We start from the raw sequence: 27,019 nt of genomic DNA, 5'->3' as shown, positions 1-27,019 counted from the left end.
CTTTGAATTGATGCATCCTAGTCTTCTAATGTGTGTGGAAGGTGGTTCAAATTCACCTTGGCTGGAGAAACTGTTGGCTCCCAAAAATTGTTTTTGTGAGTAAGGAGACAAGAGGCAAACTGGAGAGTTTATTATATATTTATTTAATAAATTTTGTTGTGAAAGATGTCTCTTTGATTGAAGTACAGGTTGAACCACTCAAATCCAAAACTCTCTCATCTGGCAACATCCATAATCTGGCGTGATTTTAATTAGCTGAACAACCATTTATCATGGGTGTGGCCAAGGTTCCTGTGGTCCCATAAAGTTTGCTTCCAGCCACTAGTCCTGGCTCTCAGTGCTCTGTAATTTACCCCTAAATGTCTTCTAAGAGTCCAGTAAGCAGTGGGAGTGTTGTTAATGGTGCTAGACCACACTGACCTCCTGTCATCCAGAAAATTCTCTTGTCTGGCACTGGTCAGGTCCTGAGGGCGCCGGGTGAGAGAGGTTCACCCTGTAATATGCTGGCGAAAATAATTTTACCATTTTATTAAGAGTTTTAGTCTCACGTTCAGCACTATACCTTTTCATTTGTAAAATAAATTTATGAAAAACAAAGGATTTCATAAACAATATTACACATAAAAGACATCCCTTCAATATGAGAAACTGTAGGATATATTATAATTGCTTTCAGTCTTGGTTTATCCACTGATAGCATTTTGTTGTTGAGAAGAGCAATAAACTGAACATTTATGAGAAATCTAGGAGAGCAATTAATACTATATGCAATTAACTTCCTGAGAAAAGCAGGGCCCTTCTTTTATAATACACTCACAAGGGACCCATCAATGTAAAATCTAAATTTATTTTTATTTTTTAGTCCAAGTTCCTTTCTGCATACTGCTCCCATTGTATTAAATATCTGGTAAAGGTATTTTCCAGTGCTAATATTTTATAATTTACAACATGGCCAACTGCCGGCTAGGAGGAAGAAATTCTGTCCTTTCAATGGTGGACCATTCCTGCTGCTACAGAGCTAGTGATGTTTTTAATCATCACAGCAATAGACGATTACCTGTTTTGGATGTACTAGAGCTTTGCCAGTTAACTTCCTCACCTGGATTTTCAAATGACAGGTTTTATTCATGTTGGAAGTGCACAGAAGCACAAGTAACATGCTTTATGTTTTTAAAAAAGATGAAGTAAGTTTCCAGCTTGGTTTCCAATCCTGCAAATATATCAGCCTATATAGAATTTTACTCGGCCCCACTGAGTTTAGTTGGAATACTTACAAGTTAAATTTACACACCCCCATAAACACTTGCATGACTGTACCATAAGGATTCATCTCTAAAGTCCATGTTTTCAACAAAATAATGCACTATTATTATATTTATTTTAAAAAAATCTCACTCTCTCCTACACACTCAGATTGCTTAATAGTGTAATAAAACAAATTAAGATATAATAATTATATAGCATCCTCTGAACATTCAAGCAGGTAAAAGCAAAAGCATTTTAATAAAAGAGTAGTGGTTTTAGGAAGAATGGGCTTTCAAAGTCCAGGGGATCCTTTCAAAAGGCCCCTGTCTACACAGGCAGCACACAATTGAAAAGCGACACTTTTGAACCATGCATGGCTGGCGTTATGCTAATGAGGTGCTGCATATCCATGGCGGCACCTCATTAGCATCTGCCAGTATGGCTTATTACCATGCCTCTTCTGAAAGGAAGAGGATAGTGTAGACCTAGCCACAAGGAGGTTTACCAATTTTGAAATATGGCGTCTGCTATTGCAAAAATATTCTGAAATAGCAGTTGCATTGTGTAGACACTCACATAGTAATAACAGCTGCTGTTTTGAAATAACTTTGCAGTGTAGACAGACCCAAAATTATGGTTAAATTCCTCTATGTTTCAGTTTTATTGTTTCAGGGAGTAGAAAAACTTGGCTGGTATTTAGAATCTCTTCCCATTTCAACCAGGAACTCCTCATTATCTGTTGGCTGTCCTTTTAAAATTAACAGAAAGCACTACCTTATCTCCCTTCCATTTCTAGAACTCCCACGCCATCAAGCTGGGGAGAACAGATAGGCTTTGTAGTGTAATGGAGGTTAACAGACTCAAGTTTTCTTGGAATGAGATGGAAACAAATGAGATGTTTAAAGATCAATCCCTGCTCTTACAAATAGCTATTTCATCAAGAGTGACTCTAGACTGAAACTACAGAAACCATGAGCAGAATTTCCCTAACTAGTTAGTTGCATGTACACCTGAATGCACAAATTGTCCACATGCATTTTTCAATCCTCACCCATAAAAATCTGAGTCACAGGATTTAACAATCAGTCAGCTGTTTTCTCCCAACTCTGTTGCCATTGCCAGCTAAATACTGAGCTTCTGAGCATGACCAGATATCCTGTTTCTAAAGGGACAGTGCTACATTTAAGCCCTCTCCTAAGTGTTTCCATGTTCAAAAAGAAATGGGCAAAGTGTCCTATATTTTCTCTCTTCCCTCTCATCAGTACTGGTGGGTACTACTGCTGGCCAGATCCTCACTTACTAGCCACTCACCCACAAGCAGTGGATCAGAGAGGAGGGTCCAATGGCTGACGATGGGAGTGAATGTACAAGGCTGGCTGCTCCCCTGCTGGTCTGTCAGTGCAGTCCCTGCTGCATGCCAACTTTTGGCCAGAAGGCACCCCCCATTCCTACCCATGTCCAACCAGTACTGACTGCTTGCTGCTTTTGTACCCATCCAATGGCCCTTTACATTGTTGTCTTCTTACTATCCTCTCCCTGCTATGACTGTCCACCCCAGCCCACCCCCAGCCATGCTGCTCCTCCATATGCCCCAGCAGGGTACAGACACCCTTGGTGCTATGCGGAGGATGAGCTTCTTGTCAGATCATTCATCTCATCCACATTCTGGCTGGCAGGCCTCTTCCTTCCCCCACCACCTTTGGCTGGGCTGGAACCCATGCAAAGCTCCAGACCCTCTGGTCTGCCATGCTGGCCAGGAGAAGCCAAGCCCTGCATGTGCCAAAGCTCTGCACAGTTCTGGCACTGGGAAACCTCTCTGCCTCTAAAGCTAAATTCTGGAGCATCAGGGAGGAAGCAATTTCCACCCTCTTTGCACCCCAATCTGCCAGGTCCCCAGACAGGGTCACTCAGCACCCTCTTACATACTGCTTCCCACCCTAGGTCCTGCCCTCCCAGGGAGAGTGGGGCTGCTCTGTCCTCTGTTCCCCTGCTGAGTCACTTCTTTGGCCCACTGAAGTCCCTGCAGCCATGTTCCCTGGGCCCTGGTGCTCAGTGAATCCTTAGGGTTTAACTCCTTCCTGCCCACTCTATAGCTGTGGGACAGGAGGTGGGTGGGTTATATCATGGCCATCTGCAGCTCGGAGGTGTTATCTGCCTTTTTTATGTTACATGAGCAAGAAAGAAGAAGCTGCTTCTAGCCACAAGGGCCTAGGGGCAGGGAGCACGAAGGAAGAGGTGACCTCTGGAAAAGCTTGGGCCTCGTGATCCCTTCCCCCACCAAACCCCACCTTCAGCTGGAAGTAGCTCCCATCCCTTCCCTCCTGTTTGCCATATTCTAGTGAACCCTGACAGAAATTCCTCATAGGTCACCCTACATGTTGCCTTGAGACAATGCAGCACCCAGTACCATGAGTCAGGCATGGAGGGTGCACAGCACTGGGTAGGGAGGATTGGTTCAGGCTGGTTAGTCACTCACATCCCTGTGCAAGAGGGGGATGTAGGAATGTGTGTGGCACCTCTCCCGGTGCAAACCTCAAAGATAAGAATGCTAATAAAACCTACACAGTACTTCTTTTTAACAGGGATTTGGTCAATTAGATGTTACTTTAAATGTTTGAAGTGCATAGGTCTGATTGATTGCCACAGAACTTGCTTGAATACCATTAATTATAGCATATTCATATAAGGAAATATGGCCACCCTAGAACTACTACAAGGCTCAAAGTACGCAAAATCACACTGAGAAGAAGATGGGAAATATCAGCTTAGTCTTATTTAGAGCTCACATCAAAATCAGCTAATAGACTAATTTAGGTCTTCTTACCACTAACACACCTGTCTTGGGTTTATTAAAATCTTTAGCTAACATAGAGTATACTAGTAACAGAATCATTACATTATAGATATAAACTAATAGTAACAGACAGGTAACCACATTAGTTTGTATTCTAATAAAACAAAACAGCAGTCATGTAGCTCTGAAAAAGTGGGTCTGTCCCATGAAAGCTCATCACCTAATATTTTATTAGTCTTTAAAGTGCTACATGACTGCTGTTTTGTTAGATATAAACTAAAATATTTGTAATTCCAATTTCTGTCCAAGACTTGTTCCAGAACATATGTACTCTACTCTTTTTTAGGAAACCAAAGCTACAGCATGCAGAAGTTACTTTTCAAGTCTTATACATCACAAAAGTTAGCAGACTTGATGAGCAATCCAAAAGTTAGGCCTTTTCTGTTAACTTTCCACAAATTTTTCTGCTGTAGATCTAAATATCCTGGTATTAGCTTCTCAAGTGAGTTCTTGAAGGAATATTGAATTTTCTAATATGTAAATCCAGTTCTATAGGCCTGTATAGAACAGATAAATAATGTTTATGCATTCATCATCTGTGTGATCTATCTGCAAACACATGCTGACCGTGTGGAATTTCTATGTGAATACTTGCTATCTCTATATGATTTAGTCATTTTGGTTTTTCTTGTAAACAGAAAAATCGGAAGGGAAATTTTTTTCTTCTTGTTTTGTTTAAATTCATGATTATAAATAAAACCATACTTGCAATGTTTCTTTTCATAAAATTTTGGTTGCATATTGTACAAAGTGTGTATTACCTGGCATGTAGTAAGTTTAAAACAAGATAACTTTCTATATATTAAATCCCTGACTTAAAACCACGAAAGCAAGAAACTGCTGAATAAGGTTAAAACAACACACTTGATCTATATCTTACATTTTAAAGTTAATAGAGAGTTTGAACTTCCATGTCCTCTGTGTGAACAGCTCCAACTGAAATGGGAATTGCATATAAAGGAGGCTTGCAGGATCAAGCCCACAGAGTAATGCACAAGACTACTCAGTGACAGGCATTGCATGAAATATTTATCCCCTGGTGTAGAATGGGGATGTGTTTTCACTCTTAGCACTGAATTATCTTGCTGTGGATAACACAGCTGCTTTTGAGGAGATGTTAGACAGATCCTTACAATTTTTGGTTACTAAACAATCACGTGTAATTTCTCAGATGAGGGATGTAAATAATGGTTCTGGCCAAATGCCTACTCAGGTAGCAGGCTTGTGGAGGGTGGCAAAGCAGGCAGCTGCTAGGACCAGCATTTCAAAGGAGTGGTGGCAGCCAGTGCTCTGGGCCCCTTTGAAGCTCCAGCTGTGCATAGCTGTGATAGAGTGGAGCGAGGGGATGCAGCACCATGTTCTGGGTGGTGCTGAGGGCTGAATACCCTAGGCCCCCCACCCCTTCCGCTATTGGTCCCATCCTTTCCAGGGTGCAGAGCTGCCCCTCACCACCGTGCCCTGGGGCTTGCAGTAGCTGTTGGCCCCTCTGTCAGGTAGTTACACTAAGGCCTACCTTTGCCATATGCATTTATATGGGAAGCCTGAAACTTTCTGTTTCAAACCATTATGAAGCATCACTTTGCACATGAAACTCCTGCTGCTGTGTTCATTCATATATACATTTAAGCACTGAGCAATATATTCCCTATCAATATATTCCCCGTCCTTTATTTTTACTGGCTTAGTCATGTTTAATAGTTGTAAAGCATTTGAAATCTGCATGCTATGCAGACATTGGAGTTCCGTCTGTATGTGCAGGATAAAATGAAGTGAGTGGAACTGCAAGTCAGAATTGTGGGTTCTAGTCCCTGCTCTGTATTTTTATTTAAAATGTCTAATCAAGTCTTCATTCTGGCCCACATTATGAAGAGGGAAGGAAAAACTGGCAGACCTCTGTCAGGAGGCTACAGTACTAGCAATGCAGCATCAACCCCTTTGGATACTGTAAACACTCTTCCTTCAGAATACAGCTCTACTGCTAAGGAGGCAGGTTGAAGAGAAGACATCTGGGTCATACCATACTGTGCATCACCCCTGTGTGAGCACAACCCCTCCAACTCCACAAGGATTCCACTTAATCCACAAAGCATAATTTTTTTTCAAAATTTCTTAATTTGTGGAAACAAAGTTGAGTCCTTCTCTATTTAGGTTTCTCTGTGATGTAGGAGAGATACCTAAGTATTCTCTTTTTAAGCTAATGCTACAGAAACCCTTTGCTCCTGTCTCTGTCTCCAGATATCACAGTTTTATAAGACTATTTCTCTAAGTTGGCCTTTTGGAGATGTAAAATATTTTCATCAAATTCCTTGGAAATTTATTGTAGCAAATGTGCTATTGCTTCCAGCTGTTCCTACCCAGGATAGATATTAAATACTGGAAGATAGAGAAAATGATCTGGTTGTCCCTTATCAGTCTGACACTAACTCATGGGAAATAATGAGGTTTAGAGTGCATGTCAGATTGAAGTTGGAAAAACTAGAGTCAGAGATCTCAACCAGCAACAGATGTTAAAGCAGAACATCGATCCAATTATTACCTACAAAAATTGGAAAAATATTCTGGAGGCCAACAGAGACAGTCATTCTTTCTGGGTGGCCTATTTGTCTTTTTCTCCGACTAAGCTCCTTTTCAGAGTGTCATCAAGGAGGAGGGTCTTTGGGTCACAAGGTCCCATTAACATTCAGCTACCCAGGGACGATACCATTCTGTCTTAAAACACATTAAAGTTATTGGCGAGGAAGACGAGGTTTGTGTTGGTGTAAAATATAAAAAATGCATAGAAGGGGACAACCAGATTCATTAACCTTCTCCTTAGTGACATATCCTTAGGGAATAATACATAGTTGTTTCAGCACATTTCCATATCATTGTCTAGCTTTCGTGTGGACTGACACATCTGTTGATGTGGAAAAATAACAATGAAAGAAAAGGAAACCCAGTTCCCATCACTCACCAGAAGGAATTGATCCATAGCACTATTACTTATGGGATGAAAGTATTAAAATGAAGGCAGACAGCTGTAGGCTACTTACACATTTGCAGAAGTCATGCACATTTTACTCTTACCCATATCAATTCTGATGTCTATGTTTTCAGAGGGTTTTGGGGGGGGATTATATGAAGCCGAATTTTTGTATGTCACACACATGTTTCTTAAACTCATACCACTCTTTACAGTTTGTTCTACACATTGGACAACATCTCACCAGTGATGATTCTTTTGAATGCACAGACAGCTGCCATGACTAAAAACACACAGAGAATGTCTTTAAGGGGAGGGGGGCAGAAAAGGTCTTCCAGACAGTCTCCGAACACTAGGCAGTAAAAGCAGCAGCATGCTTTACTTATTTAGAAGGAAAGAGGGAGGGAGACAGGAACTACTGGTGAAATTGAAATAATTTTTCACAAAAAAAATCTGCTCTAGAAGAAAATCTCTTTAATTACAGTGCATACTCCTACGTTAAACTTGGGAGGAGGTCTACAAAGAAGAGCAAACAAAAGATCTATGTATAATAAAGTTATAGGATATGTCTACACTACAGCGATCTGTCAACAGAAGTTACTATCAAAAGATACCTTTCGATAAAACTTTTTTCACCAGATTGCAGCACACACAAAAGCGGATTGCTCTGTTGATCCACTCTGTTGACAAAGAGCAGCCAGACTGCTCAGCCGCTCTCTCAACAGGCCGCCCAACTGGAAGCACAGTAGACAGGGCTGCCTAGTGACCCAGAAGACCTGTTTGTCGACAGCGAGATCCCCAGAAAGTCCACGTGGCTTTTCTGTCAACAGATTCTGTCGAAAAAACCATTCTGCCTCACGGGGGAGAGGCTGTCGACAAAAGTGGCGGGTTCTGTTGACAGTATGTCAATAGAAAGCACTTTTAGTATGGACACACTGCGAGTTTTGTCAACAAAACTGGGGTTTTGTTGATAAAACTCTCTAGTATAGACTTAGCTATGCAGATTAGTAAACGATGCATGCTTAGACTCAGCAGGTCTTCCACATCACTACATAGGATCAGTTTTATTGATTTATGCTCTGAACTGGCATATTGGTCTTTATGGTTTAACCAGAGTAGCTCAGCTGACTTAAAATCTGTTACCATGTTTCTAATCTCAGCATGCTAACAACAATCTGAAGCTGTTGTCCTCTGGAGACAGATGCAGTATTTATCCTTACATTTGGGAAGTGGACTGAATAAGATACATAGTATGAAGCCATAAATTAGTATTTGAATGCAATGATGTGGTGCCCTTCCTCCAAGTGGTGGGCAAAAGGTTGTGGAGCTCTACCCACCTCTCCATTGGTTCTACTGCGTTCCTTTCATTTGAGTGTCTAACAGAGCTTTGTCGGAGATTTGCTTGCTTTGTAGCAGAATTCTTTTTCCAAGCTCATTGTGAGCTCTTAGTTCTGAGCAACTTTTATCAGCATATTACTTCTTTGGACAATGAAACTAGCCTGTGAGAAACAAATGAACTGTCAATAAAATGTTTTAAAAGTGCCATCACAAGGATCCTTCTCTGAACAGGACTGGCAGAAGCAGCTATGGAAACAATACCATCAAGATATCAGCAATAACAGCTGCGGTAAGCCTAATCTTGTTACTGGGCTCCAGGCCTCTCTTCAGTCCACTGGCCTCATGACAAGGACACTGCTGCCCTTCTTGGGATGCAGTGAGGGGCAGGGATGGTGGTCTGGACAGAACCTGGGCCCCCACCTGCTTGTTCTAGGTTCCAGCCCAGGGACCCTGTGTGGCTACTACTGGTGAGAAAGGGCTCCCTTGCCAGGGACACCACAGCTCTTCTCACTTGGCCACTTCCCTAGATGATCCATCCCATACCTCAGAATCACAGAATCATAGAGCTGGAAGGGACTTCAGGAGGTCATCTAGTCCAGGCCCCTGCTTCAAGCAGGATCAACCCCCACTAAGTCATCCCAGCCAGGACCTTGTCAAGCCAGGACTTAAAAACCTCGAGGGATGGAGAATCCACCACCTCTCTAGGCAATGCATTCCAATGCTTCACCACCCTCCTGGTGAAGTACTTTTTCCGAATATCTAACCTACACCTCTTCCTCTTCAACTTCAGACCATTACTCCTTGTTCTGCCATCTGACACCACTGAGAACAGTTTCTCACCCTCCTTTTTAGAGCTCCCCTTCAGTAAGTTGAAGGCTGATATTAAATCACCCCAAGTCTTCTCTTCTATAAACTAAACAAGCCCAAATCCCTCAGCCTATCCTCAGAGGTCTTGTGCTCCAGCCCCTTAATCATTTTTGTCACCCTCTGCTGAACCTGCTGCAGCAAATCCACATCCTTTTTATACTGGGGAGGCCCAAAACTGGACACAATATTCAAGATGTGGCCTCACCAGTGCCGAATAGAGAGAAATAACTACTTCTCTAGATCTGCTCAAAATGCTCCTCCTAATGCACCCTAGTACGTTGTTAACCTTCTTGGCTACAAGGGCACACTGTTTACTCATATCCAGCCTTTCATCCAGCATAACCCCTAGGTTCCTTTCCGTCGTACTGCTGCTGAGCCAGTTGGTCCCCAGCCTATAACAGTGCTTGGGATTCTTCCGCCCCAGGTGCAGGACTCTACACTTCACCTTGTTGAACTGCATCAGATTTCTTTTGGCCCAGTCCTCCAATTTATCCAGGTCACTCTAGATTCTCTCTCTACCCTCGAATATATCTACCTCTCCCGCTAGTTTTGTGTCATCCACAAACTTGCTGAGGGTGCAATCCAGTCCCTCATCCAGGTCATTAAAAAAGATGCTGAATAACACCAGCCTCAGAATTGAGCCTTGCGGCACTCTGCTTGAAACCGACCGCCATCCAGCTATGGAGCCATTGACCACTACCCATTGGGCACAAACATCAAGCCAGCTTTCTATCCACCTTATAGTCCAGGGATCCAGTCTGTATTTCCTTAACTTATGGACAAGAATGTTGTGGGAGACTGTATCAAAAGCTTTGCTGAAGTCAAGGTATATCACATCCACTGACTTCCCCGTGTCCACAGAGCTTGTTACCTCGTCATAGAAGCTAATCAGATTGGTCAGGCAGGACTTTCGCCTGGTGAATCCATGTTGGCTACTTTTGATCACTTTCCCCTCTTCCAAGTGCTCCAAAATGGATTCCTGGAGGATTCCCTCCATTATTTTCTCAGGGATTGAGGTAAGGCTGACCGGTCTATAGTTCTCTGGATTGTCCTTCTTTCCTTTTTTTAAAGATGGGCACTACATTTGCCTTTTTCCAGTCATCTGGGATCTCCCCCAATCTCCAAGAGTCTTCAAAGATAATGGCCAAAGGTTCATCAATGACCTCTGCCAATTTCCTCAGTACCCTCGGTTGCATTAAATCCAGATCCATGGATTTGTGTACATCTAGTTTTTCTAGATAGCTCAGAACTTGTTCCTTCCCCACAGATGGCTGCCCTCCACCTTCCCATACTGCATTGTCTAGACCCGTCATGTTGAAGTTGACTTTGTCCATGAAAACCGAGGGAAAAAAAGCATTGAGTCCTTCAGCTTTTCCTACATCGTCTGTCACTGGATTACCTCCCTCATCCAGTAATTGATCCTTCTCTGATAACCCATTTATTGTTAACATGCCTATAGAAACACTTCTTGTTACTCTTCACATCCCTCGCCAGCTGCAGTTCCAGTTGTGTTTTCACTTTCCTGATTACTGCCCAGCATTCTCCAACCATACATTTATACTTTTCCTTAGTCAACTGTCCACGTTTCCATTTCTTGCATGCATCCTTTTTGAGTTTAAGCTGACTAAGGATTTCCCTGTTAAGCCAAACTGGTTGCCTACCATGTTTGCATTTCTTACTATGCAGCGGGATGGTTTGTTCCTGCGCCTTCAGTAAGACTTCTTTAAAATACTGCCAGTTCTCTTGAGCTCTTTTCCCCTTCATCTTCATTTCCCAAGGGATCCTGTTCATCTTTTGTCTCAGGGAGTCCAAGTCTGCTCTTCTGAAATCAAGGGTTCTGTATATTACTGCTCACCTTTCTTTTGTCCGGATCCTGAAGTCTATGATCTCATGGTCGCTGCAGCCCAGGTTTCCTCCCACTTCTATTTCCCCTACTAGTTCTTCCCTGTTTATGAGCAGCAAGTCAAGTTGCACACAGCCCCAGTCGGTTCCTTCAGCACTTGTACCAAGAAGTTATCCCCAACATTCTCCAAAAACTTCCTGGATTGTCTGTGTGCTGATGTATTGGTGTCCCAACAAATGTTTGGAGTACCTCCTCCAGGTAGTGGCAGCAGCAGCAGCACATTCCCCCTCCTGGACTAGCTCCCCCCCATGTGATCAGTTCTTTCTGGCCACACATCGAATATCAGAGCCGCCTGGACAGGGGCCCCAGCCCCTTGCTGCTGAGCACTCCTCCCCTCCTCTGCTGTTCCTAGAAAATTCCCATTGCTTCTCTCCACTCACCTCCCATGCTGTCCTCAATCACTTCCCCCTCCCACTGGGCAAAGGGTTTTTTTAAAGGCAGTCTTAAGTGGGACCAACTGGCCCCAACTGACCCAGGGCTACCTCCTCCCCAGCGCCTCCCACTGTTTGTTTGCCAGCTCAAAACAGCCCTGCTTTTCCCTCTTGTACTCACTCCCCTGGCCTTACCCTGTCACACAGGCAATGGTTTGACAGTTTACTTCACCAAGGACATTGCAATTTCTACTCTTTCAACTGATATTCAGATGGGACACTTCATGAACAAAATACTATGCAAATCCCACTGGGAGATGTTTGCCTGACCATACAATGTCTCTGTTCACAAAATTGATGTAGTACCTGTATCTGCAAATTATTCTTTAACTTGGGTAAGCAAAATTATGAATGTTACAAGATTTTTTTAAAAAATCAATTAGATCCAAAAATAGCATACTGAGTAAAGCCAGGGTACAGCAGGGAAGATATGAATGTGAGCCCTGGAAAATCCATTCACTGCTCTGCTCTCTTAGTCCAATTTGTTGGCTTTTTTCCCGCCACAAGCAAGGCAGTTGGGACTAAGGAATTAAGTTGCCAGGTACTGAAAATGCTCTAGAATGAATCTCAGCTGTCACCTCGCATTGCACTCAAATGTGAAAGATGTAAGAATTGTCAATCTGGAGGAATGTTGGTCTGAAAGACAGATGAGAGGTATTATAAGATTCTGCCATTGCTGTATAGTTGATGATCTTTCCCCTGCAGTTGTTAAAAGGAACAATGGGCAAAATAGCTGACATCCAGCCATCTTGTGTTCAATTCCAAGAATATGTTTAACTCTTTGCTCAAGAGAAAACTACAGTGGATGGCTCAACAAAACTAGTATTAGGAGTCTGAGAATCAGTGTGAGAACCTGAGAATATTTAATACAGAAAGCTGGAAGTGGTTCTTATGCAATGGTTTGGGAATATTCCATTGGCAGGAAGAAAGACTGATTTGTGCCAGGAGACATCTAGGGGAAGAAAAGCCATCTGGTCCCAAAATTCTTTATTATATATGAATCCTCACCAATCAGAATGAGAGATTTTGTTTTATAAGAGGGACTTCGATGGCTGCTAATGCTGTAATTGGGAACTATCCAGATTACTTTTTGTTTCTCACAAAGAGAAGTCAAGGCAGTAGTACTGCAGCAGATGTTGTGGCTGGGATTTAAATCCGTTCTTTTGCCTTTCAATGGCTTTGTGATTCCCTGCTTATTTCTGTTTGCTCTTAACACATTTAGTTGGTTGTTTAAAGATCTTCCATCCACCAATGACATGGGATATGGTCATCCTTGAGACCACATACCTCCTTAGATATTGTCACATCTGAAATTAGCAGAGATACTTGCTCTGGTGGCCATTTAGTATGAATGAGAGGGACCCAGTAGGGCTTTTTCTGTAAGAACGCCTAGACTTTCGAACTAGCCAAGGTTTAATGTCATGGACATGCTGCAAAAGTCATCTATTTTCTCTAGCTCTTGAGAGGGCTGGGGTCTGCAGTGGGTTATATTCGTGAACTATCCACTTTTATTTGTGAGAATTAATTTATGGCATAAATACCTCAAATTTTGGATTAGTGTGTATGGCTACAGTTACACTACAGCACTCTGTTGACAGAAGACAATGTTGGAAGAGATTTCCTGACAAAAGTTCTGTTGACAGAGTGTGGCCGCACACAAAAGCCAATCGGAAGAGCATTCGTCTCTGTCAACAGAGAAGCCGGACTGCCCAGCCGCTCCCTCAACAGACCAGGCACCTGGAAGCACAACAGACACGGCTGCTTATTGCCCTGGATGCCCTGTCTGATGCAAAAAGCCCCCCCACCCCACCCGGAGCATCCACACAACTTTCTGTCAACAGAACTTGTCAACAAAAGGCGTTCTTCCTTATCTGGGAGAGGCAGAAAGTTGTTGGTGGAAGTGCCAACTTTTGTCGCCATACTGTCGACAAAATGCATTTTATGTATGGACATTCCACCACTCTGGTCAAGAAAAGTGGAGTTTTGTTGGCAAAACTCACTAGTGTAGCCGCAGCCTACAAGATTTTGTACATTCAAAGAAGTATGGATATACATTCTATGTGTTTCCTCTTTACTCTCTTTCAGTAACTTCCTTCATGCCCACAGTATCATGCTAATGACTGAAATTCTCAAAAATAGAGGACTTCTGATGTCTCCTCTTCTGTTCATTCTTGAATTTCTAGCCACCATTCTAATATCTCCTCTTCAATGGGTAGCTACCAACATGTATTTAACCTCTTCAATACGAAATTCACCTTTCCTCCCAACCCATCTCTTGTGCCACCAGCTTTTAATTCCATTGACAACTCATATCCTTCTAAGCTACCTGGCAGGATGTCATGTTGAAGTCTGTCTTCTGTGGGATATCAAGCCAGTTATTTCTTTCTTTTTAGGCGTACCTCTGATGTGTGACTGGTTAGAAACTGTACCTTCTTAACAGCGCTGGGATTTTTGTTTGTTTGTTTTTTTTCTGTGTTCAGAGTCAGGTTTCTTTATTTTAGCTCCAGAAAAGATTTTACTAATGGCAAGCTTGTGGAATGCAAACAGCTCTGGGGGAGCAAATTGGATGATTTAGTGGCCAATGCATAATCAGCAGTTTTATTATTCAAATTCCATTAGTAGGGCCCTGCACTATCGCATTGTTTCTCAAGGTGTATTTACATGTGGGGAGGCAATGGGGTGGAAAAGGTGTAATTTGTAGCCTAACCTGAACACATCAGTGTTTGTATAGGGTAGACTGAAAGAAGCATATATGTTCTCAAATCTTCATATATGCAGGGCTTTTTTTCTGGCGGTACATGGCGGTACTATGCTTCCATGTCTGGAGCTGCTGGCGGGGCTCTGCCCCAGCTAATTCCCAGCCATGAGGCTGTGAGGTCCCCCTGCACCCTGCCTAGGGGTGAGTACCAGCACCATTTTTTTTTTTTAGGAAAAAAAGTACTTCATATGTATAAGATTTGTGTGTGTGTATCTGTCTGTCTGTCTGTCTACTTCAAAGTCCTGTGGTGATGGCGGAGGGGCAAAGTGACAGGTGGAGATGACCACTGGGAGTCGTAGCTCCAAACCTGCACGTAGGTGGCCTGTGGACTTTGGTCACTCAACTCTGACCCCGGGATGACAGAGTAGTTCGGCAGCATCCCAGGCGACTGAGCAGGCCTTTTTAGGAACAGCACTGCTCACCTTCAAAATGAGGGAGGGGACTAGAAAAGGTGTCCCAAAAAAAAATTTTTTTTGACGTCATCATCAGACACGACAGACTACCGACTATCATACACACACACAAATCTTTATTAATGGTTATCACATAAAAGCTAAGAAAATACATCTTGGTTGAGTTTGCACAGCTGGCCTTGGAAGTAAGCAATTTGTTTTTTCAAAACCCATGAGAAGTATATGTTTTAACACGACAACAAAAGTTAAAGGGCTCCAAAGTGGCTTCAGAATCTTTTTGAAAATTTTGTTTAGGAAATGGGCTGATATTTATGATTTTCTTTGTAGACTCTTAACGGGGAGCTGACACTTTACTTTTGCTCATGTTGCCTATACCTCCTTTGGAATTTCCTCTGTACTATTTCTACCACTTTTACAGAGAAAATTACTACAATCTGCTTTTGTGAACAAAGAGCCTACTTTTCATGTCTATCTCTGTCTTTCAATACATAAACATCTGCAGCTTGAGACTTCTGCATCTTGTTTAGTGATTTGATAGGAGTGTAATGTGCAAATATTAAAGGCATCATGGCAAAATTTAATTTTCTTTTTTCCTGTAGAAGATCATCTTAAAAAGTAATTGTTTTGCTCTTTCCTGTTTGCCTGTCATGGCTCACTGTGCCTAACTTTACCATTTGTGGTTGATTATTTTACCACATTGTGCAGTTGGGTTATGAAGTTATAGAGCGTTCTTCTTTTAAACAATGTGAAGGGCTTTGGCCAGTCTAAAGAGTTTTAGGATATTATTCCTTAATGAATTCTCAACATCCCATTTGAACTCTCTAGTAAAATGTCACATTTTGACTTCTTTTACTTGTGTCACTCAGCTGTTCACTATTCATCTCTCCCCCATTTAACCATATAACCTATTGCTTTCTCATCATGGAACAAACTTCCTGCAAGAACACAAAGATTACATTTAATTCAGTTAAAATATCTTTTAACAGTCTTCATGACACTTGGCATCTGGCTATGCAATATGAAGTGTATTTGCTACAGTGGTCTGGTCAAAGTACATGTATCTCGTATTAACTTTCATTTTCAAATCTGTATTTAGTCAGGTCAAAGAATCCCTGGGGCAAAGTATTCATTCATATGCAAAAAGAAACTCCTCCAAAAGAGGTGTTTGGTCAGATTCACAATAGGAATCAAAATGTTAAAGAAAACCTTACGATGTAGTTTCTAATTAGCTTTTATGTGAAAACTTTGTGTATCCATTTTAATGGACTTGCCTCTTGAGTTCAAAGGCTTTTCTTTCTTTTAAAAATGATTGAAAATACTTCAGAAGTAACAGACATGCAATCAAACAGGAAGACATTAAAGACTGTATATTTGCAGAAGAGATTTAAACTAATCACAAGTTGTAACTTTGAAATACAACTGTTCTCCTTTATTGATGTCTGGACCAAAATGTTTTACATGGAGTAAGCCTGTGTCTGTAACTTAACACCTACATCCTCAAAAGACTCAAAAGCTCTCTAAAAACATCTTAGTCTTGCCAGCATTTACACATGCCAGGTCAGCACCACCAGAGTTAGCCACCTAGGGATCCCTGATTTAGAAGGGCTGGTGGAGTCTCCAACAGCATGTCATTAACCCCTCACAGAGCAGATCCAACTGACATAGGGGTGAAATCCTGGCTTCATTTAAGTCAATGGCAAAACTCTAGCTGGTTGAAGAGGATTATTCTTCTATTATACTTAAGGGCTACATCTATACTTCAGTCCTCTTTCGAAAGAGAAATGTAAATGAGGGAAATTGAAAATGCAAATGAAGTGCTAATTTCAGAAGAGACTGTTTTTTTTTTAAAAAAAATCTGTGTAGACAGGTTTCTTCAAAAAAAACCCACCCTCTTTCGAAAGAACAGTGTACATCTCATTTTCTTCAGGAATAAGTGTTCTTTAGAAAAAGCAATCAGATGAGATTATGCAAACGAAGTGAAAGATTTGCAAATTAGTGTTTCACATGCATTTTTGATTTCACTCATCTTCATTCCTCTTTCAAAAGAGGAATGTAGTGTAGACATAGCCAAGGTGTTTTAAGGGTTCAGTCCTACAGTCCTGATCCAAGCAAACCACTAGCTCACTTCAGTTGTAATTTTGCTTGTGTAAGGTTTTTATTATCCAGATCTATGAGGAAGACAAACAACAGACATGCAAAATGTTTGAAGTAATTGTGACAGTCCTATAAGGAATTAATGGCAGCATATTTCAAGTGATTCAAAATCAACAGGATTCAGAGTTCCTTTAAAACCAGATAATAGATATTATACCCTCACTATTTTGATAAGAATGTTACAAACTTATATGCACTTATCAGTAAATGTGATTATACAGCAGATCAAAAATTTATATTCATGTCTGATAAACAGATTTGGAAGATTTAGATTTACGTCTGTATGTGCCACTCACTGTCAATTTCACCACACACAAACTGCTGAAAATATTTTGCATGATAATAGTCTACATTTACAAATAGGCAAATTTATGAAAATGCTTCTTGGAAAATTCTTAGAGCTGGATTTAAGGATATTTAGTTTGTATATTTTGACATATTTGCTTCCTCCCTTTCAAATTCAAAATGGTGTGATAATGCAACAAAATCAAACGGTGATACTATTCACACATTGTCTGCAGTATGCATTATCTGCAATTGTTTATAGTGGCTTATATCTTTGTTTTATCATAACAAATTTTACATCAAAGAATCCGTATATCTTTAAAATGTTGTAACTTACTATAATATGTCTCTATTGCCTTTCTTCTTTATTGTTTTTCCACTTTCCTCTTCTTTCACTCCATTTCTATCCTCCTTGATAGGAAATGAGTCCTGTTGAAGAGAAAGTGCCAAGTCCTCAGGAATAAGAGGATAATCAAATAAGAGAGAGCCTGCAAGACCCTTTTCTGCAGAATGACTTGTAAAAAGTACAGCTCTACTCTGAAATGTGATTGTAAAGATGGCATGGTGGGGGGGATGCTATAATTATTATCTTCTAATGACTTCCAGATCAACTTGCCTTGGTTTGCAAGTAATATTTTTCTAACTCCTTCCTCTGCAAACTCAGCTTGAGCTAAAAAATCAAGCTATGCTAAGGCTTCTGCTGCTTCATGAGCCAGTAATAAAAGATTCTATGAACTAAATTCTGCCTTCAGTTGCAGCTGTCAAGCCCTTTGTCATCAACTGGTCTGCAATAAGAATTTAATTAACAATTCTCTTGATAAGCATGTCAGAATTAGGCTTTGTCTACACATGAAATTATTTCTGATTAACGCCATGTGTAGGTTTTTTTATTCTAAAATAGGAGAGTCTTGTTGCAGTTTAGCAGGGCTCTCTGACTCCTGGGGTAGCTGGCTCCAAAAGCTGAAAGAGTCAGGCAGCGCAGTGAGCCAACTGGCTCAAGAGTCTGGAAGCCCTGGTATCCCTGGCTCTGGGTCAGTCCAGATGGCTGGACCCTGGAACCCTGTCCCAGGACTTCCAGAGCCAGAAGTCTGAAAACCCTGAGAGCCCCAGCTCCAGTGAACTCTCAGGGTTTCTACATTCCCTTCAACAGAGCCAGAACCTAAATCCTGAGAGCCCATTGAGATAGTGGGCTCCTAGCACTGCCTGGCAACTAAGTCCTCAGGGTTCAATAGTTGTGCAGCCCTAGGAGCCAACTGGCCTTTTAGTCTGTAAGCCCTGGGGATCCTGGCCATTGGGCAGACCCCAGAGCCACAGTCCTATGAAGCCCTTAGAATCTCAGTTCCCAGGCAGGCTGCTAAGGAGTTGGGCAGGCAGGTTTCCACTGTGTCCCTGAGAGGTAAATTTTGAAACCTTCCTGGTAGTTTCCTTTGGAAGACTAGTCCAAATTGGCAGGTTTCTGCAAAAATTTTTTTGCTTTCAATGAATCAGCTTTTTCCTTCAGAATTTTTCTGACCAGCTCTTCTGCTCACCCCATGGGTGAATATGTCCATAGTCACCATACAACAGCCACTCAGCTAACAATAAACTAACATTGGAACATGTAAGATTCATGAAGTAACACAGGCCCTTCCAAGTCCTTTGCACACATGGTGCCTGGAAAAGAAGAAAAAGGGAAAGTGCAGTGAGGGGAAGAGCCCAAGAGACTTCTTTAGAGCGGAGTGGCAGTTACCTTGTAGAGTAGTGCCTGGGCTATTTTTAAATGGTTACTGTAGAGCTGTAGCTGACTTTTGTGGTGGATAAAAATGGGCCTGTGTTTGATTTTGGCTGTGACCATCAACATTCCTTAAATAGGGAAAAGTGTGATAAGACGGCTAAGGGCTTAGCGGGTCTAGATTTAAAATCCTTTTTTATATTAATTTAATTTTGTATGGCTGTTCATTACGATTATTATTTGTATTATAGTAGTGCCTATGAGTCCTAGTGATGGACCAGAACAGCTGGGCACTATACAAAAACAAAACAAAACAAAAAAAATCCCTGCCCCCAAATACTTAACAATCAAGTATAAGATAAGAGACAACAGACAGATGCAGCATGTCCGACAGTCACTGCAGGCCTTGGGGCAATGTGGGAAGGGAGCACAGCTCCATGCCCCAAGAAAGGGCAGGGCCTAATGCACTCAGCCCTTAATGCCACTAGGACTGAGGTGCCACCGCAAGCCACATGGAGTGGTGGAGCAACACAGTCATGGCGTTTCAAAGGGGCCCAGAGCACCAGCCACCATCACCTACTTTGGCAGCACTGGCAGCCAGAGCTCTGGGTCCCTTTGCAATGCTAGGCCCTAGGGCAACTGTCCCCTTTGCTCTCCCCTCCATCAGTGGGCCTGCATGGATACAGGCAGATGGCAGAGTACAAGGAAACAACAAGGCAATATTAGTCAATGTGCTAGGGGTGTGGTCTCACCATAGCAATGGCCTAACAAGCGACAAGCTTTTTCGTAGGCATCAAGGAAAAGGAGAGTTTTGAGCAATGTGTCCTCTAATTTTTTCCATCCCATGTGCAGAATAAATTTTATGTCCACTGAGGCATGTGCAAATGTGCACCACCTGTAGAGAGAGACATACGGCTGGCTTTAGACGATGTGGGCGCTCTGCTGATCAGCTGGGCAGCATTTGACTTTCCTGGGTAGCCACCCATGTGCTCAGCTTATAGGGAAAACTGATTTTAAGTAGAGTTTTGAAAAGTGATAATGTATGAGTTTTACAAATGTTTATGCAGGAACTCTCCCCAAACATAAGGAGGAAGCAAGGCCGGGTGCGGGGGTAGCAAGGAGATGACATTTTTATTAGTGACTACAGGTACTAGGTGGAATGGGAATAAACCGTGAAGGGTCTTGAAGTAGCTTCTGTTTGATGTGATGGAAGGGAAGCCAGTGGAAGAATGAAAAAAGGGGGATTACATGGCCAAAGCGGTGGGCTGAGAAGATGATTTTTGCAACAGCATTCTGAATGGATATGATCAGGACACTATTGTAATGGTCAAGGATGTTGCTGAGCTCTGAGGAGAGCTTGGGCGAGATATTTAGCTATATGGATGAATAGGCTGTATCTTACTGAGGCTGTATCTGTATTCTACAGAGATTATGATAACGATTGTCTATTTTAAATGTAGCTTAGATGTGAGGACATAGTGGGAGGTCGGAGTCAAAGATAACACTCAGATTACCAATTTGAGCAATAGACAGCATCATGAGATTGTCCACTGTGATCAAGAAAGGAGGTACTGGAGAAGGTTGAGGGAGGGAATGTAAGAGCTCTGTTTTAACCATGGCAAACTTGAACTGATGACTAGACATTCATGAGGAGATGTCAAAGAAACAGGCCGAGTTTTTCTTTGGCAAGAAGGGGACATGTCTAGAGGAGAGAAGTAAACCTGTGAGTTTCTAGAATATATATAACTGAATTTGAATTTGTGGAGGAGATTACCCCGAGAGAAATTGTAGAGAGAAAAGAGAAGTGGACAAAGAACAAAGTTTTGTGTAACCCCCACAAAAAAAGTTGGAGGGGAATAAGGAGGATGATCCAAGGGAACAATGAGAAAGGTAGGAAGAGAAATCAGGAGAGCACAGTCACAGAAGAGAAGGGAGGATAAGATTTCAAGAAGAGGAATATAGTATGATATTGAAGGTAATTGAGACATCAAGGAGAATGAGAATGGAGTACTGGTTTTAAACTCTGGTTAGGAAAATGTCAATACAGATTTTGGCAATAGTAATTTCAGTGGAATACCAAGTGTGGAATCCAAATTGGAGAGGCCCTAAGATTAAATAGAAGAGAGGAGCTCCAGCAAGCTATTGTAACTGCATGTTCAATGTTTAAAGGTGAGAGGGGTCTAGTTATGATGGGAGTGACTAAAACACATTGATATTGTGAAGAGAAAGAATCAGAGAGTAAGAAATTAAGGAGAAGGGAGGGACTGAGAGCGGGTATGAGGAAGATCAGTAAATGGGATGGGACAAGTGAAGAAGAAGAGCAGACATGACACAACTACTGTGCCATAGGAGGAGGAGGGATGTGCTGTCATATATTTTGTTTACAGTCTCAGACAATAAATTCTTAAGATTCTCTGCAGAGAGAGACCTGGGGAAGAGGAGGGTTTAAGGGGGAGTCAAAGGTGTTTTTGTCTTTTATTACTAAACAAAATTTCAATAAAAATACAACTAATTCCCAGTGTTTCTTATCTTGAATCAATTTATTCACACTTAGGTATCTGTCTTTGCCTCAGATTTAGTGCCCCTCTCTCTTCACTGTGTATTTTTCCTATACTGTTTTCTTCTCCTTTCTATTTAGTAGATCTGTTTAGTTTTCTTTCTTTCCATTTCCCCTCTTCTTCTTCAGTGTGCTTGCTGGTTTTTGGCCTTTCTCTTCATTCTTCCTCCCCTTTCTTCCTCCACTACAACTAGGTCCTTTCTCAAACAGCTGGCTGCTTTTTCCTTTTTTATTTTTAACTACCTTCATTGCATTAGCCCATATTTGTTAATTTAGACAGTCTAGTTCACTCTGCTAAAGTTCAAAAGCCTCCAGTGGATTTTGGATGAATGTTAGAGAATTTTGAGTCCATGAATGTTGAAATTATGTAAACATTGGACTTACCTCTCAGTTCCATAAGATTCAAGAACCATATCCTGAGACGTGCTGGACATATATTTGGGGCTTATGAGACTGGACACATATACACATATATCCTTTCTAAGACAATGTAATTATTTTTCATTTAAAAAAGAGACACCAGTTATTATTAGTCAACATTGGGTGGCTTTAAATCACTTTAGATGCCCAACTTTAGGTACCAAAGTTTAAATAAAAAAATATTTAACAATTAAGAAAACAGATATGCACATTATTACATATGGTCCAATACTTTATGATCAGCGTAATTTTGGGACATTAGTATTTTAGCAGAAACATAAATGTGCAATGAAAATACTTTTTCAAGTTTAGTTAGAAAATAGTGGGTCTGTTTGCAAGAGCACTGTATAAACCGTCTAATAGTCTTTTCAGGTAAACCTTTTTATTCAGAGTCTTCATGTATTTAATTGTGAAGAGGTTATCTTATGTTGGATTTCATTCCAGCATTTTTTAATGCAGTCCGTCATCTATTCTGTGAGCTGGGTTGCTGGCAAGTTCAGAGAAAAAAATCCCAAATCAAGTTCTTTATATTGTGGTTTGTATCACTGCAGATGGTTTTCTATTTGTTTAAGGCAAATGAAGCATTCTAATGGTTAGCTGTAACTTGTTTTCTTCAGTGAATTTCCTGTCATGGACAAATGTAAAGTTATCTTCACTCTTGGTCCAAGGCTTTTGTTTTTCTCGCATGTGCCCTCTGTGTTTGCCTTCAGACGTGTCATAAAGTACCCAGCGGAGAGGTAGCTGATTGTCAATGGATACCTGATAAAAGCTAATCTTCGAGGCTATGTCTACACGAGAAGCGTCTGTCGACAGACGTCACTATCACAAGGGATTTGCCAGCAAAACTTCTGTTGACAGATTGCATCTACACATTAAAGCAGATCGAAAGAGCAATCTGCTCTGTGGACAGAGAGCAGCCAGACTGCCTGACCCTGTCTTGAAAGAACAGTTGACTAGAAACTCAGGGCTGCCCAGTGAACTAGAAGCCCTTACTGTCCACAAAAGGGCTCCAGAGCATCTATATAGCTGTTTTCTCTACAGAACACTGCCAAGAGAGGCTTTACTCCTGAAATGGGAGAGGTATAACGCTGCCGGACGATGTGCTGGGTTTGTCAACAAGCTGTGGAGAAAGCACATTTGCTGTGTAGACTCTGGCTGTGGCCACACTAGCCTGTCCTTTCAGAAGGGCCATGGTAATGTGGCACTTCCAAATATGCTAATGAAGTGTTTCCATGAATATGCAGTGCCTTATTAGCATAGTCATGGCAGCACCTCATTAGCGTAATGGTGCCCACACGCACTTCAAAGCCACATGGGAAGAAGGGGCTTTCAAAATCAGGGCGCTGTTTTGAAAGGCCCCTGGCTACACAGGTGGCATGCGTTTCGAAACTGGCAGTTATTCATGGCAGCACCTCATGAGCATATTCCAAAGTACCACAGCCCTTCCAAAACGAGGGGCTAGTGTGGCCAGGGTCTCTGTTTTTTCCCAACAAAATCTCAGTTTTGCCAGAAAAAGCCCCTTGTGTAGACGTAGCCCTAGTGTTTAACTTAATTCGGTTTACCGTCATATTTGGGAATCACCTCTAGTTCCAATCTATGAGATTAGCTCAGACGAATCAAAAACTCCAGTGCCTCAGTCTGAACGTTTCATTTAGTGCTCCATTTGCAGATGCTCTTCATGTTTGACAAAGAAATCACAACAAACCATTACTTCTGTTCACAAAAAAGCCATGTGCAGTGGGAGGTTTATGCACACAATACATCTGTGCACGTGCATAGATGTGAGTAGTGTTGCCAACTTGCTAACTGTATGAAACCGAACAGTCACCCCATCCCATGCCCTGTTGCTTCTCTGAGGGCCTGCTCCCTGCTTGCTCCAGCTGTTGCTCTCCTCCCTGGGCTGTGGAAGGCGTGCAGGAGGGGGTGAGTGTTCCTACTGGGATGGTGGGCTCTGGGATGGGGCAGGGTTTGGGTTGTGAGGAGGAGTGATGGTTCTGACTGAGGGTGTGGACGCTGGGATTGGATGGGGGATGAGACATTTGGGCTACGTCTACACGTGAAGCCTACATTGAAGTAGCCTATTTCGATGTGGCGACATCGAAATAGGCTATTTCGATGCATAACGTCTACACGTCCTCCAGGGCTGGCAACGTCGATGTTCAACATCGACGTTGCGCAGCACCACATCGAAATAGGCGCAGCGAGGGAACGTCTACACGCCACAGTAGCACACATCGAAATAAGGGTGCCAGGCACAGCTGCAGACAGGGTCACAGGGCGGACTCAACAGCCAGCCGCTCCCTTAAAGGGCCCCTCCCAGACACACTTGCACTAAACAGCACAAGATACACAGAGCCGACAACGAGTTGCAGACCCTGTGCATGCAGCATGAATCCCCCGCTGCAGCAGCAGCAGCCAGAAGCCCTGGGCTAAGGGCTGCTGCACACAGTGACCATAGAGCCCCGCACGAGCTGGAGAGACAGCGTCTCTCAACCCCCCAGCTGATGGCTGCCATGGAGGACCCCACAATTTCGACGTTGCGGGACGTGGATCGTCTACACGGTCCCTACTTCGACGTTGAACGTCGAAGTAGGGCGCTATTCCCATCCCCTCATGAGGTTAGGGACTTCGACGTCTCGCCACCTAACGTCGAAGTTAACTTCGAAATAGCGCCCGACGCGTGTAGCCGCAACGGGCGCTATTTCGAAGTTAGTGCCGCTACTTCGAAGTAGCGTGCACGTGTAGACACAGCTTTGGGGTGCTGGAAGGGACTCAAGACTGGGACTGGGGTGAGGTGCCGCGGGGGGGTGGTATGCAGGCACCAGGAGTCAGTTTTAGTGTGGGAGGGGACTCTGGGCTGGGGCAGGGATTGGGGCCAGTGATGCTTACTGGCCGGTGTGGATCCCAGGAAGAAGTTGTCAGATCCCAGCACAGGGAGACGCTGTCCGTGCACCCACTGCCCTCATGCCCGCAGGTGCCACCCCACAGCTCCCACAGGTTATGGTTCCCAGCCAAGGGGAGCTATGGAGCCAGCAGTGACAGCTCCGCAGCTCCTGTTGGCCTGGAACCATGACCAATGGGAGCTGCTGGAGTGGGGCCTGTGGGCAGATGGGCTGTGGAACACATGAACAGAGCCTCCCTCTACCATGGGGCCTAAAGTGACCTGACAGCCACTTCTGGGAGTCACACAGTGCCAAGAGAGGTCGGGAACATGTCTTAGCTCTGAGCCTCCAGTGTATGCTGCCTAGACTATTAATGGCCCAGTTGGCACTGTCCACTGGAGCTGCCAGGGTCCCCGTTGACTGGATGTTCCAGTCAAAAACTGGGTGCCTATAAGCATACTTCTGCAGTGCCAGGTGCAAAGCTTCTGTATAACCCCAGCTTCTCACTTTCTGCTCCAAAGTACCCAAAGTGGAACACATTCATACTGAAACTCTGCTGCTCACATTTTACTTCCTCAGCCCAATTCTTTGGGCTGGCAGGGTATGGAGAAGGCAGGAGATGGGACCTCAAAAGCTTGAGCTGTTTACTATTCTACACTTTCAACCACTGCAATGCTAGGACCAGTAATCATGCTCCTGTTTAATTTCTATGGGCTATAATCATCCCTAATGTGGGGGAAAAAAATCTCTAAGGAATCTGAACAGTTGGAAGGCCAGGTTATAGGTTTAATCCCACAGAACATAAAAGTCTTTGACATAGGTAATGGTGAGGATCCATGTTCCAGTAATGGTGTGGCAACCATATCTCCCTGTCCCAAATACAGGACAGGGAGATATGGGGGGAGAGGGGCAGCTCCTCCAGGCTCCACCAAGCTCCAGGGAGCCAGGAAGTAGGCTGCAGCTGCTGGCTCTCCCCACCCATACTCCCCCAGCTTTCCTGAGGCTCAGGGAAATTAGCTACCTGCTCTCCGGTCAGCGGGGGAGAGTCCAAATACAGGACAATTAGTCCCTTTTAAAAAACAAGTGGGGATGCCTTTTTGGTGTCCCAAACACAGGACTGTCCCACCAAATATGGGAAGGATGGTCACCTTATATAATGGCAGGAGCATTAAATAAATATGATCTAATCTGCCAGGGCTAGTGTATATTTACAATAATATAGATTAATATTTCATGAGACAGAAGATGGATTAAACATCCTTGGTGGTACAACCTTTCACCAAGTGATATTTCATCTGTGGTTAAATTTCTTTGTACCACATTTTATTAAGAACATTTTTGTCTGGAACATATTCCACAGTTGTTTAAATGGAATTTTGACTTGGGAATTTTAAATTGCAGGGCTGGTTTGCATCCCACTGGAAGTAAGCATAACGCACTAAACCTATGACACAGATGTGATGTCCAACAATACCTCTGTATGCAATAAAAAGATCGAGATGGCATGGACACAGAATATATGTGGGACACGGTGAAACAAAGTTTACAAGAAAAACGTGGAATAGTTTTAAAGTAGTTGCTTCTTGGTGGGAAGTGAATATGATATAGTATTAAAAAGTGTGATTTGTGTTTGTTTTTTAGCAGTAAGATTTCAAGTGGGCCTTGATTTTGAAGATCTAACTGAAGATACAAAAAAAATGCATATTTCACCAGGTGAAGAAATAAAGGACGACAGTAAATGTAAAGTGGAAATGCCAAAAGAGACAGAAGCCATAAAAGAGGTTTGCTTTATACTAATTATGAAGTTATGCACAACATGTAGCTTGTATTTCCACTCATTGCTTTTCTGAAAAAAAAATTCCCCTTTTTACTCTTCCTCTGCCTTCTCTCACCACCGAGTTAGGTCATGAGATCTTCCCCCTGGAATCAGTTCTTGTAGCCAAATTCATTTCACTGTGCCAAAAGTAAACAGGCTTGATGCAGGAGGTTCGCCAGTGGTCGGAGGTGGGGAATACGAGGTCGGAGGTGGGGAACACGATCCTCCCTGGGCTACTGCTGCTACCACATTGCACCACTCGAGTTAAGTGGGGGAATTTTCCACTTGGTCTACTTTGCAGATCTACTGCAATACACACAAACCGTCCAACACACTCACTCAGTGGATGCCCTCTTTCATCCCTGACTCCCCCTGTGCAGTGTATATAATTCAGGAAATTGCCTACATCTTGTACTCTGCACA

At 42.7% G+C, this 27,019-nt stretch overlaps 1 protein-coding gene across 1 annotated transcript in view; it reads left to right on the top strand.

Annotated features, from left to right (window-relative positions):
- Window positions 1-27,019, top strand: part of FAM227B (family with sequence similarity 227 member B) — a 176,479-nt gene that overhangs the window by 129,659 nt on the left and 19,801 nt on the right. The window contains exon 11 of the mRNA XM_075007227.1: window positions 26,422-26,561. Within this exon, the coding sequence (XP_074863328.1) occupies window positions 26,422-26,561 (140 nt within the window). The remainder of the gene's footprint in view (window positions 1-26,421; window positions 26,562-27,019) is intronic.

The sequence above is a fragment of the Carettochelys insculpta genome, chromosome 12 (assembly GCF_033958435.1).
Source record: "Carettochelys insculpta isolate YL-2023 chromosome 12, ASM3395843v1, whole genome shotgun sequence".
Classification (NCBI taxonomy): domain Eukaryota; kingdom Metazoa; phylum Chordata; order Testudines; family Carettochelyidae; genus Carettochelys; species Carettochelys insculpta.
Note: the sequence above shows the minus strand (reverse complement) of the source record. Positions and strands in the feature narration are given on the sequence as shown.